Raw genomic sequence first — 14,269 nt, forward strand, 5'->3', positions numbered from 1 at the left:
TCTGTTCCAAAGAAAACAACCCCAGCCTATCCAATCTTTCCTCATAGCTAAAATTCTCCAGTCCAGACAACTTCTTCGTAAATCTCCTCTGTACCCTCTCTAATGCAATCACATATTTCCTGTAATGTGGTGACCAGAACTGCACGCAGTACTCCAGCTGTGGCCTAACCAGTGTTTTGTACAGTTCGAGCATAACCTCCCTGCTCTTGTATTCCATGCTGCAGATTAGCTCATGTGGTTTACTTTCCTATTTCCTGCCTTGTGCACTCTGTATATCAATCAATTTATGATGTCTTGGCATAACCAGAAACAAATTTGAAAAGCCAATGGGGGGGTCAGGTGGTAATCTGGCAGATGTGCTGCCGTGATAGAACCTACTTGACTGTCACTCCATTGGTTTAATAAAATCAGGTGGGTTCTATAAATGTTCTGTGAGCCGTGCCAGGTTACTGGCCAATCGGTGAGGCTGAAGATCGACTCGAATACCTTTGACCTCCTTTGATTCAGTAATTCAAACTCACCTTCGAGCTCGTCTTTAGTGATCACTATGTGGCCTCTGTCTGTCTGGATATCTGCAGGTGTAAAATTTAAATAAGTTACTTGTATTTTAATAATTTTGGCGATTGAAAATCAACAGTAAATCACCACAGTGAGCCACAGACTGCAATAACAGAAATATAATCCTGCGCACAAATTATTATTTTAAGATGAGATTTCCATTAATATTTAAAAAATTTGAAAGCATTCTCTGAAATTTGTATTTGTTGTAGCTTTAAAATAATACACGATTTTAGCTCGATGACATTTTAAGTAAATAGAAAATAATGAAAAAAAGAAAGACGTGCATTTATATAGCGCCTTACATGACCACTGGACGTCCCAAAGCACTTTACAACCAATGAAGTACTTTTGGAGTGTAGTCACTGTTGTAATGTGGGAAACGCTGCAGCCAATTTGTGCACAGCAAGCTCCCACACACAGCGATGTGATAATGACCAGATAATCTGTTTCAGTGATGTTGATTGAGGGATAAATATTGGCCCCAGGACACCGGGATAATTCCCCTGCTCTTCTTCAAAATAGTGCCATGGGATCTTTTACATCCACCTGAGAGAGCAGACAGGGCCTCGGTTTAACGTCTCATCCAAAAGACGGCCCTCCCACAGTACAGCGGTCTGGACTTGCCCTTTGCTGGTTCATAGTCCTGACTTTGCCCCTTTATCTGGTCAACCACCTGATTTCAATCTTGACGGGGGAGGGGGAGGTCTCTGAGAATCACAGTATTTGGTTAGTCGCATCCGGTGAAGGAACAACCCCTTTTTGTTTAATTTCGGTAATTGGTGGCAATTGCCTTCACCGATAAAAGAGAATGCTCGTGCCCACTTCTTAAACGAATAAAACTGTAACTTAAACCTTTAAAGGAAACTTAACATATTAAATGAAAGTTCTGTTTTGACAGGACGTGAGCCCACCTCTCGCGGAAGGCCACGAGCGTGCCGGTGGACACCGCGTGCTCCATCTCCAGGGACACATGGGCATGAGCATAGCCGCAGAAGAGAGGCAGGTAGTCGGGCCGAAGGACCCCTGGACCTGTTGATGACCACCTTGGCCAGGCCCAGGGCCCATGAAGGAGCAAGCAATGGGAACAATAGAGGGAGAATGCTGGTTTCTCGCCATGTGTAGCTCAGAAATTGTAAGGGTGATGGCAGGAACATGGCACCACTGGTAGGTCATGAGGTGAGACGGGGGAAATAAAGCTTGACATAAACATTTTAATGCATACTGAGAATTAACCCGTTCATTATTTTTAACGTGCCAGATGTTACACAAGTCATCATCATAGGTGGTCCCTCGAACAAGGATAACTTGCTTCCACACGAGTTTACAGATGTTTCATTAAAGGACCTGATGTTCCAGTCCTGAACTCCGATTGAAGGGTGGAAGATGCCTGTGGGTGGATTGTTTTAACGTGGGGTGACCGTTGCACACCAGCCACCACACGGGCTTGACAGAGCTAGATCTTGGTCCCGTGGCAAGGGTTAACCAGGACGACTGGAGACCAGCTCTGCTGCACGGACCTAGTGCACACACATATCACAGTGTGGGCTGGGCCCGTGCTGCCCCTGGGCCCTCGCCTCTTCTGGGCCCCAAATCCTCATTTGCCGAACCTCCACCACACAATCTTTCGCTGCTCCTCCGCCACAAACATTCGCTATTATCTCTTGTTCTGCTGGGCTTACATACTTATATACTTACATATTTACACAAGTATGCCTATGTAGAATGGCTAAATTCTCTCAAGATATTCATTGTTTACCAAACGTTCAAACAAGGCTGATTAAAATGAACGTTTCGATTCTATAGATGAGACGTACTTATTATTCTGTCGGCAGCAGTCGGGTCGATTGTGGTCACTGGTTCAGAGACCCGCGAGGGCCTGCTGACCCCGGCACTGTTGACTGCTCGAACGCGGAACTGATATGTTCGGTTTTCAGATAAGCCCACGATAGGAAACTTGCAGAGTTTTTCAGGAACATCATTGCACTGAAGCCACTTGTCACTTCCTACATCACACCTAAAATCAAATATCAAAAGACAGTTATGCTTCACCAGGAAACCACGAGGTGATCTCCATGAATCCGTCATGTTCAATTGAATTATTTAAGTCTGATAAAGGTAATTCTCAAATTATCTAGGGTTTTGACAGCACCTCCCAAACCCGCGACCTCTACCACCTAGAAGGACAAGGGCAGCAGGCGCATGGGAACACCACCACCTCCACGTTCCCCTCCCAGTCACACACCACCCTGACTTGGAAATATATCGGCCGTTCCTTCATCGTCGCTGGGTCAAAATCCTGGAACTCCCTCCCTAACAGCACTGTGGGAGCACCTTCACCACACGGACTGCAGCGGTTCAAGAAGGCGGCTCACCACCACCTTCTCAAGGGGCAATTAGGGATGGGCAATGTAATGTATGCACCTGCAAGTATGCTCACAGGTTTGTAGAACTGTTGATGGGACTTGGCCTAGAGGGTGGTGCACGGAGCAGTCCTGTGCAATAAATTTTTAAGTCGGTTCACGGGATCCCAGGCCGCCTGCAATTTCTGCGGTCTGGAGGAGGTGGTGTTCCATGTTTTTATGAAATGTGCGAGGTTGCAGCCCCTGTTGCAATATCTGAAGGGGCTACTCCTCAATTTCTGATTTCACTTCAGTCCCACACTCCTGATCTTTGGGCACCCTGTGCGGAGGGGAGCGGGCAGGTCCGAGGGCCTCCTCGTAGGACTGATCCTGTGCATGGCCAAGGGGGCCATCAGCCGGTCCAGGCAGCGGGCGGTCGAGGGGGTCATTCAGCCCGACTGCCTGCCTCTCTTCCGTGGTTACATCCGAGCCAGGGTGTCCCTGGAGATGGAGCACGCGGTGTCCACCGGTACGCTCGCGGCCTTCCACGAGAGGTGGGCGCCGGAGGGACTGGAATCACCCCCGGGAACCAAATTTTAATTTGAACTGCGTCAAAAGTTTAATTTGTTTAATTGTGCCGGTTTTAGCTCCCCCCCGCCTTTAGCCAGGGGACACTTGTATTAAAGTTTTCCATCTAATTTACCCCTGTAATCAGGCAGCATTTGATTTACGGATGCAACTAAAATAGTTGTGGAGCTGTTGAGTTGGGAGTGGCTCAACCAGTCATGTGATGTTCACAAGACTCAATAAAACCCCAGCCAGTTGGGTTCGGGGGATCCACGATGGGGCAGGTGGTTGTGAGCCTGGTAGATGAACTGGTAATGTGTCGTGTGATTGTTAAACCTTTGCTAATTAACCAACTAGTTCATAATAGCAATGTGTTGCTGCGAATTCATAAGCAAAGAACCCGTGAAGCAAATACATTACAGCCAATAAATGCTGGCCTTGCCGGCAACGCTCACATCCCATGAACGGATAAAATAAATTGCCATAATGAACACTTTAGAAGAGTATATAATTTACCGTGTGCCATTTTTTCCTTCCAGGTAAAACAGGAAGAACAAATGGGACAGTTTCCTAATATTCCACATTGACAGCATCAGTGAATGGAATAATGTGGTCTTCAGCTGCAAGTTTTCCATTCACAGCACTCCATCCATAATCATCTACATGAGTGAGATTTTGAGATATCTGTGTCGTCAAACTGCGGAAATCTTTAATCTGCAGCCTCCTAATCCACAGTAAATGCAGAGACTCTCCTGGCTCGCTGCATTGGAAATATTTCTGGAGCTAAAATAGGCTTTGATCCATTGCGATGCATTACGAAGAGAAAATGTTATATTCCCACCACTAAGATGCCCCATTTGCAAAGTATCTGCTTCATGGGTTCTTTGTTTAAGAATTCATAGCAACACATTGCTATTAAGAACGAGTGGCAAACCTGTCCCACCCACCCCTTCTCTCACTGACTATCTGTCCCACCTGTGACAGAGTCTGTGGCTCTCGTATTGGACTGTTTAGCCATCAAAGAACCCACTTCAGGTATGGAAGCAAGTCTTTCTCAATCCCGAGAGACTGCCTATGATGATGATGATGGACTCCCAGCCTATCCTGGACCCGATGCTTTAAACCAGCCAAAGAGGGAGAGGGGGGTAGGGATCATGGATCCCCCGAACCCAACTGGCTGGGATTTTATTGAGACTTGTGAACATCACGTGACTGGCTAAGCCACTCACAATGCAACAGCTCTACAACTATTTTGTTGTTGATCTGTAAATCAAGTGGCCACCTTTTGTGAGGGCACTAGAACCACAACACTCCAAATTAACATGGGAACTTTACCAAATTAAATTAAAATTTGGTTGCCGGGGGTGATGATGCACTCCAGTCCCTCCGGCGCCCACCTCTCGTGGAAGACCGTGAGTGTACCGGTGGACACCGCGTGCTCCATCTCCAAGGACACCCTGGACCGGATGTAAGAGCGGAAGAGAGGCAGGCAGTCAGGTTGAACGACCCCCTCGATCGCCCGCTGCCTGGACCGGCTGATGGCACCCTTGGCCGTGCCCAGGAGCAGTCCTACGAGGAGGCCCTCGGACCTACCCGCTCCCCTCCGCACCAGGTGCCCAAAGATCAGGAGTGTGGGACTGAAGTGCAACCAGAATTTGAGGAGCAGCCCCTTTAAATAATGGAACAGGGGCTGCAACCTCACACACTCCATAAAAACATAGAACACGGACTCCTCCAGACCGCAGAAATTGCAGGCGGCCTGGGATCCCGTGAACCGACTTAAAAATTTATTGCACGGGACTGCTCCGTGCAATACCCTCCAGGCCAAGTCCCCAATAAATAGAGAGAGGACTCCCATGTAGAGTGCACTCCATCCGGGACCCCCGCCTCCTCCGGACGGCAAGATGGTACGCCATGGCGTGTCCGGACGGCAGACGAGGATGCCAAAGTTGAGGGTGTGCAGGAGCAGCCCGTACAGGAAACCCCACCGCGCGGAACTGAAAGGCACGGAGGGGATTTCCTGGAGGAGGCTCAAGTTGTGAGGCGCCGGCTCGCAAGGGAGGTTTTGGGGCTTGGTGCCGATGAGGAATTCCATCCGGACGGAGGTCAGTCCAGACGGGATTTCCCCACGTTCCTGGGCCTCCTCAACCTAACAGAGTCAGGGCGCAGCGCTGTTTTTAGCAACTCGATGGCATCGGCCACGCACCGGACGTCGGCCCAGGATAGGTGCCATGCCAGCTCCTCTGGTGCCATCCATCCTGCTCCTCCGCCATCGAGCAGGACCCTGACCCTGGTCACCTTGCCAAACACAGCCCTCTCATCCGCCTGCCACCTCGAACTGCGTTCGTGGAGGTACGGAGTCCTGAGCTGCACCTCCCAAAGGACACAGCAGCTCTACAAACCTGTGAACATACATTACACCATTGAGCATCAGCTTTAGGCAGCTGCAATACATATCTCTGCAAGGACTCCACTGCTGGTAATTGGTAAATGCTGGCAGCCTACCAGTGATCGACAATAACAGATGCAGCACTGCATTTGGTATTGGCAGCGTTTGATTGGCTGAAATTGAGCAGTTGCTGAGGGCGTCATTCGTAAATCTGTCACCCTCCCGACTTTACGCAATTCTGCTGCTGACTGAGCTCGGCAGGGTGCTGCCCACAAATCACCATTACCAACCTGTCAATGAAATAACCGATCACCGGATTGCCTCCATCAGCACTTGGCGGTTTCCAGGTAATAAACACATAATCCTTGTTAATGTCGGGGCATTCTACATCCAGGGGTGATCCAGGGGCACCCACCTCTGCAGCCGGAGCATCTGTCGGGGAAAGAATGTGGCATTGTGCTCCAATTAATTATAAATAAATATAGCGGTACAAAGCAGAAAGGATTTATCTATACAACAACAACAACTTGTATTTATATAGCGCCCTGAACGTAGTAAAACGTCCCAAGGTGCTTCACAGGAGTGTTTTAAAACAAAACAAATACATTTGACACCGAGCCACTTAATAAGAAATTAGCGCAGGTGACCAAAAGTTTGGTCAAAGAGGTAGGTTTTATGGAGCGTCTTGAGGGAGAAAAGAGAGGTAGAGAGGCTTTGGACTCCAACCCTGAAAGGCGGGGTAGGAAGAAGAATATACGATACTAAGCTGAATAGAAAAGGTTAATCCCAAATACTACTTAAAGTTCGTCCAACGACTGATATCAGTCCATTCCACACCCCTCATCCACTATCTCTTCAATAACTCGAGTTCTGCCTTCATTACCTGGAAGACCATTCTATGGTATTAATCAATCTCTGAGTGAAGAAGTGAAAGCTGATATCAGTCGTTGGACTAACTTGAAAAATTGCTTTGGATTAACGTTTTCTATTCATACTTGCTATCTTATATACTGCGTTTGTAAGGGAAACACGAGCCTTCATGAGTATGCTGGCATAACAAACTGTCCTTGTGTCATACCTCTAACAAACATATAGCCACTGTGTTCCTTGCAGCCAGTCTGTGTGAGCAGACACACGGTATAGAGGCCCTCATCTTCCTTATTGATGTGAGTGAGTGTCAGTGTGGCAGCGTTATCAGTGCTCGCAATCTTCACCCAATTCGACTCGTTCAGTAAAATACCTGCAATTATAGCAACCATTAAAATCAGCAAGCTGCCTCACAGGGGCCATCGTTTTCACAGACATCAATACATCCTTGACACTGACGTTTACATTTTGAATGCAATTATTTTTCTGTTATCCCTTTCCTATAAAAAGCTATTCCACAAAACTTGGAAGTATAGTGAACCGTGAGGATAGTGATGGATTTCAAGAGGACACAGACAGACTGGTGGAATGGGCGGACTCGGGGCAGAAGAAATTTAATGCAGGAAAGTGCGAAGTGATACATTTTCTTTAAAGAACGAGTAGAGACAATATAAACTAAAGGGTACAATCCTAAAGGGGTGCAGGAACAGAGAGACCGGGGGGTGTATGCGCACAAATCGTTGAAAGTGGCAGGGCAGGTTGAGAAAGCGGTTAAAAAAGCTTACAGGATCATGGTCTTCATTAACAGAGGGACAGAGTACAAAATCAAGTAAGTTATGATGAACGTTTATAAAACACTGTTGTGGCCTCAACTGGAGTATTGTGTCCAATTCCAGGCACTGCACTTTCAGAAGGATGTGATCAGTAAAACATCTACATAGCAGTGTGTAATGAAGGATAGTGTAGTGTTGGCATATGGAACTCTGTTCATTCAGCTTCCGAAAGGTGTTCATCCAATATGGGAAATAAAGTGGCTGGCATCATTAGAGAGGGAGAGCGAGAAACAGATTTCACTCGGCCACAGTCAGTGTTGAAGATTGAAGTAGAGCCTTGGGACGTTTATAATATTGCCATACTGGAAACGTACCATCACATACCAGTGCAATCTTTGCAAGAGGATGTTACAGTGCAATCCGGTTGATGGGCAGTACATTGAATGTAAACTACCGAGTATTGATGTACGGGAAAAGTATATTTGTGAGCATCAGCTGAAGGATGGTGCTTTTGAACAGAGACTGCCAAATAAAGAAAGACTTGCATTTCTATAGCGCCTTTCACGTCCACCGGACAGCCAATGAAATAGTTTTTGGAGTGTAGTCACTATTGTAATGTGGGAAATGCAGCAGCCAATTTGCGCACAGCAAGCTCCCATAAACAGCAATGTGATAATGACCCGATAATCTGTTTTAGTGATGTTGATTGAGGGATAAATATTGGCCCCAGGACACCGGGGATAACTCCCCTGCTCTTCTTCGAAATAGTGCCATGGGATCTTTTACGTCCACCTGAGAGAGCAGACAGGGCCTCGGTTTAACGTCTCATCCAAAAGACGGCACCTCCGACAGTGCAGCACTCCCTCAGCACTGCACTGGGAATGTCAGCCTAGATCTTTGAGCTCATGTTCCTGGAGTGAGACTTGAACCCTCAACCTTCTGACTCAGAGGCGAGGATACTACCCACTGAGTCACAGCTGACAAGTTTGGCAAGATAAGGCAAGTTTGACAAAGAGAATAGTGTATAAATATAACCTTTATCCTTTGTTCAAGCAGCACAATAAGGAACGCATGCCTCTATCTGTGACTATACCCCGCTTGTAAATTCCTTTCTATGCTGGAGTTAAAGAATAAAATGATTATTGCCAGAAGATTGAATTTGTTGCTACTCAAGTGAACAAACAGAAAAGTCTTTAAAGCAACATACATAGGTAGAAATGTACCAGTAAAAAATTAAATTGTAAAAAACACTGACCATCCCTAAGCCAGCAGAGCTCCCCCTGGTGTGTGGTCCAGGCTGGTGAAAAGGTGCAGCTCAGGGTGAGTGTACCGCCCTCTTTACCGAAACAAGCTTCAAACCCATCAATGATGTCAACATCCGCCTCAATGTGACTGGCTGAGGGAAAGCACGAAAGGAGGACAGTGGTAAGTTTCCATTAACGCACATCGGTTACTGATAAAAGCATACAGAGAGCGAGAGAATCAGAGAATGTTGTGACATAGAAATATGCCATTCAGCCCATCCAGTTTGTGACTAGGGAAAGACTAGTTCCTCTGTTTGGGGACATGGAGATGAGACGGCCATTATTTAAAATTCTCACTAAAAACAGCAAGGAGAGAAATTAGGAGACCTTTTCTAATGCAGAGCATTTTTGGAGCATGGAATAACTTGCCACAGGGAATACATAGAAACATAGAAACATAGAAAATAGGTGCAGGAGTAGGCCATTCGGCCCTTCGAGCCTGCACTACCATTCAATAAGATCATGGCTGATCATGCAATTTCAGTACCCCATTCCTGTTTTCTTTCCATACCCCTTGATCCCTTTAGCCGTAAGGGCCATATCTAACTCCCTTTTGAATATATCTAACGAACTGGCCTCAACAACTCTCTGCGGTCGGGAATTCCACTGGTTCACAATTCTCTGAGTGAAGAAGTTTCTCCTCATCTCAGTCCTAAATGGCTTACCCCTTATCCTTAGACTGTGATCCCTGGTTCTGGACTTCCCCAGCATCGGGAACATTCTTCCTGCATCTAACCTGTCCAATCCTGTCAGAATTTTATATGTTTCTATGAGATCCCCTCTCATTCTTCTAAATTCCAATGAATATAAGCCTAGTTGATCCAGTCTTTCTTCATATGTCAGTCCTGTCATCCTGGGAATCAGTCTGGTGAACCTTCGCTGAACTCCCTCAATAGCAAGAATGTCCTTCCTCAGATTAGGAGACCAAAACTGCACACAATATTGAAGGTGTGGACTCACCAAGGCCCTGTACAACTGCAGCAAGACCTCCCTGCTCCTATACTCAAATCCCCTCGCTATGAAGGCCAACATGCCATTTGTTTTCTTTACTGCCTGCTGTACCTGCATGCCAACTTTCAATGTACTGATGAACCATGACACCCAGGTCTCGTTGCACTTCCCCTTTTACTAATCTGTCACCATTCAGATAATAATCTGCCTTTCTGTTTTTGCCCCCAAAGTGGATAACCTCACATTTATCCACATTATACTGCAACTGCCATGCATTTGCCCACTCACCTAACCTGTCCAAGTCCCCCTGCAGCCTCCTAGCATCCACCGCGCAGCTCACACTGCCACCCAGCTTAGTGTCATCCTCAAACTTGGAGATATTACACTCAATTCCTTCATCTAAATCATTGATGTATATTGTAAATAGCTAGAGTCCCAGCACTGAGCCCTGCGGCACCTCACTAGTCACTGCCTGCCATTCTGAAAAGGACCCGTTTATTCTCACTCTTTGCTTCCTGTCTGCCAACCAGTTCTCTATCCACGTCAATACATTACCCCAATACCATGTGCCTTAATTTTGCGCACTAATCTCTTGTGTGGGACCTTGTCAAAAGCCTTTTGAAAGTCCAAATACACCACATCCACTGGTTCTCCCTTATCCACTCTATTAGTTACATCCTCAACAAACTCTAGAAGATTTGTCAAGCATGATTTCCCTTTCATAAATTCCTGCTGACTTGGACCGATCCTGTCACTGCTTCCCAAATGCGCTGCTATTACATCTTTAATAATTAATTCTAGCATTTCAAAAAGTAAAGGGGAAACTTTCGCCGGGCGGTTTCTCTCCCAAAAACAGCTGTATCGCCGAAATAACCGCCAAAAATTAAGGTGAAAGTCTAGCCCCATATATAACTTGTTTTTTTCTACCTTTAGACTATGATGATATTAACCAACATGATGCTTAGCCACCTGAACAAACCGGAGGCTAAACAGATATCTATGTCAGACTGAATGGTAGCAGTCCTATTTACAATACCATGGTGAAGACCATTCCAGAAAGGGTTAGCTAGCATTAATATGATGGGAAGTGAATCCATCGATCACTTACATTCCAGCGAGACAGAGTCACCTCCTGCATCCGAGCCTTGATTTTCTGCAAATCATCAAAAACACAGAAGGAGAATTAACTTTGGTAAATATATAGATTAGAGGCCCAGGATTTGCTGTCAAAATAACGGTGGGGAAAATGGCTCTCAACTGTTATTTACGCAAATCGCAACTTCAGGCGGTTAAACGCGGAGATGCAAAACATTGCCGCCCGAGTGGCATTGCTCTGCCGTTAGTTTCGCAAAAGTGATTTACCCGTATTGCCGTCTGGCTCCCCATTCACCTGCATTGACTGGCATGAAGCTCTTGTATTTGTGTGGTAGATATGAACTAAACTTGCAAGAGAAAGGTACGTTTTTCTTATTCGTGCACGGGATGTGGGCATCGCTGGCAAGGCCGGCATTTATTGCCCATCCCTAATTGAGAAGGTGGTTGTGAGCCGCCTTCTTGAACCGCTGCAGTCCATGTGGTAATACATCTTTGTAGGGGTTTGGTACAACTGAGTGTCTCGCTGGGCCATTTCAGGGGGCAGTTAAGAGTCAAATCCATTGCTGTGGGTCTGGAGTCACATATCAGCCAGACCGGGTAAGGGTGGCAGATTTCCTTCCCTAAAGGACACTAGGGAACCCGATGGGTTTTTCCGACAATCCAGTAGTTTCATGGTCACCATTACTGACACTAGCTGCATTTATTCCAGATTTATTGAATTAACTGAATTTAAATTCCCCAGCTGCCATGGTGGGTTTTGAAATCACGTCTCCGGATCTTTAGTGCAGGCTCTGGATTACTGGGAGCCGAAATTCACCATCCCTGAAGGGACAGCTGCCGCGGAGTTTCGGCGGCCGATCGATCGAAAAAAATCAATGGGCCGCCGCGGTCGGGTATTTCCCCTCCACGAGCCATATTCAGCTCGCGGGATGGGGGGGTTTGAGCGGCGCTGGACACGGCGGTGTGAAGCGGCTGGACACGGTGGGGTGAATGAAGCGGCTGGACACGGCGGGGTGAAGCGGCTGGACACGGCGGGGTGAAGCGGCTGGACACGGCGGGGTGAAGCGGCTGGACACGGCGGGGTGAAGCGGCTGGACACGGCGGGGTGAAGCGGCTGGACACGGCGGGGTGAAGCGGCTGGACACGGCGGGGTGAAGCGGCTGTAAAGGTAGGTATCCAGTGTTGGGGTTTGCAGCATGTGGGCTGCTGGGAAGTGGCCAGGATAGGGATATTCAGCTCCAGAAAGGTAGGAGTTCTTCAGGCAGTGCCCCCACGCGGTATTCGAGTCGGCGCTCGAACCCGACACCGCTGGAGTGTTGCTGCTATCGGGGCCTTTTGGAGAAATCATTTTTTAAATTATATTGTTTTTATGTCAGATTCCATCAGCCACAGTATTTAACTTTTCATAGTTTTATTAATTGTTTTGGCTCCATTCAACCTGCTGAGTGCTGCTCAGAGATTTGCACATACCCCGGTACTTTTGTACAACTTTGAGGTCTGACTCTTTAGTGGAGACCTGTGGGCTGCAGAGACCCGCTTGGCAGGGTTCACCACGAGGATGGGAGGAGTGTTGGGAGGTGACACTTGGTCAGACGCAGGGTAGCACGCAGGAAAAGGCGTCACCGTCAGCACTGTGCCGACAGGCAGCGGGCAATGGAGGCAGCAGCCATGATTCGTTCATTCTGCACCAGACCAGTGTGCCTGCCGTCTTCACCGGCCCGAATCTGGATTGCGGTTGGCTGCTTGGTGACAAGAGATATCCCCTGTCCACTTGGCTGCTCACTCCACTGCGGAACCCCAGGACAGTGCCAAAGCATGCATACAATGATGCTCATAGTGCCACCAGGTACATCATCGAGCAGTACATAGGTATCCTTAAACAGAGATTCCAGTGTCTGGATCGTTCTGGTGGCACCTTGCAGTACTCTCCTCAACGGGTCTCCATCATCATCGTGGTCTGCCCCATGCTGTACAACCTGGCCATCCTGAGGGGACAGTCGCTGGAGGTCGAGCCAGCAGTACTACCTGAGGAGGAGGAGGATCCCTGTCGGCTCAGAGCTAGGAGGCAACGACCCATCGCCACCCTGGAAGGGCTGGGAGCAGACTGACCAGCACCCTCCTGGGAGGGTGCATCCTCACATATATGGAGGTGCCTGACACCTCCCCCCTGCAATCTCCCTCCATGCATTATGTACTGGCGGTCTGCCAGGTCTCCCCACGTCAGGAAACAGTATTCTTCTTCTGTCCTCCACACCGTCCATCAGTGTCTCCAGCTCCATATCAGTGAACCTGTTGGCTCTCCTTGCACCTCTTACACCAGCCATCCTTCCAACCTCCTTCCCCCCTCAGGGCCTTGCTGCAAACCCTGGAAAGGCCAGGGAGCAGCTGGCTCATTGGAAACCCTTACCTGATGCTGAATTTCTCAGTGGTGATAACGCTCAAATTAAAACAGCCACACCACTGAAAAATCCACTTTGGAAGGGTTCATTAGCGCTGGCCCCATTTGTTCACTGTTGGAGCTGAATATGGGGTGGCCCAGCCACGAAAACATTTCAGCGCTAATGGCCCCAAAAAGTTACGGGGAGCACCAGCTTTCCAGCGGGACTGAATTTTGGGCCCCTAGTCTATTAACATAACCACTATGCTACCATTCCTGAAGTCAAGTCATTTCAAGTCTAAGTACTTTTTAACGATGTTAAAAGTGTTAAAGTGTTAATTACTGCAGTCAATCTCTCTGGCACCGAAATTAACTATTACAAGTCTCATTCCTTCAGATTTTAATTGTTGTTGGAAATTTTTTTAATGGTTTAATTTTACTTTTCCTTTCTGTTTCTTTTTCTTTCTATCTCACTCTTAATCCAATCTTTCTTTCCCTCTCTATTTCTCTTTCTGTACCTGATTTAACATCAAATTCACTCACTCTAATTTACACTTCCTACTTTACAAAGGTGACTTCACTCCAAAAGTACTTCATTGGCTATAAAGCACATTGAGACGTCTGGTGGTCATGAAAGGTGCTATATAAATCCAAGTCTTTCTTTTTCTTTCTTCCTTCTCACTGCTTGCGCTGTTAATTTCACAATCATTTAATCTGATTGGTTAAGGAGATGCACAGTTGCTTGACCTGCTCACTCAGGTCCCAGATGCCCTGTAGAGGGCGCAGTGCTGTTTTCATCTCGCACTTGCAGCAACTTACAGCATAAATTGTCGTGGAGATTAAATGGTCAAGGACAAATCTGATGGGCACGCTTCGTTACAAAGAAAGAAAAAGAAAGACATGCATTTATATAGCACCTTTCACGACCACCGGACATCTCAAAGCGCTTTACAGCCAATGAAGTACTATTGGAGTGTAGTCACTGTTGTAATGTGGGAAACGCGGCAGCCAATTTGTGCACAGCAAGCTCCCACAAACAGCAATAT

General features: G+C 47.3%; 1 protein-coding gene across 1 annotated transcript in view; it reads right to left on the minus strand.

Moving 5' to 3' along the window:
- myom3 (myomesin 3) overlaps window positions 1-14,269 on the minus strand; it is a 136,822-nt gene that overhangs the window by 102,108 nt on the left and 20,445 nt on the right. The window contains exons 6-11 of the mRNA XM_070898386.1: window positions 10,860-10,904; window positions 8,752-8,892; window positions 6,935-7,096; window positions 6,147-6,288; window positions 2,376-2,575; window positions 522-572 (exon numbers count right to left, since the gene is read on the minus strand). Coding sequence (XP_070754487.1) covers window positions 522-572; window positions 2,376-2,575; window positions 6,147-6,288; window positions 6,935-7,096; window positions 8,752-8,892; window positions 10,860-10,904 — 741 coding nt within the window. The remainder of the gene's footprint in view (window positions 1-521; window positions 573-2,375; window positions 2,576-6,146; window positions 6,289-6,934; window positions 7,097-8,751; window positions 8,893-10,859; window positions 10,905-14,269) is intronic.

Source organism: Pristiophorus japonicus, chromosome 14 (genome assembly GCF_044704955.1).
Source record: "Pristiophorus japonicus isolate sPriJap1 chromosome 14, sPriJap1.hap1, whole genome shotgun sequence".
Lineage (NCBI taxonomy): Eukaryota > Metazoa > Chordata > Chondrichthyes > Pristiophoridae > Pristiophorus > Pristiophorus japonicus.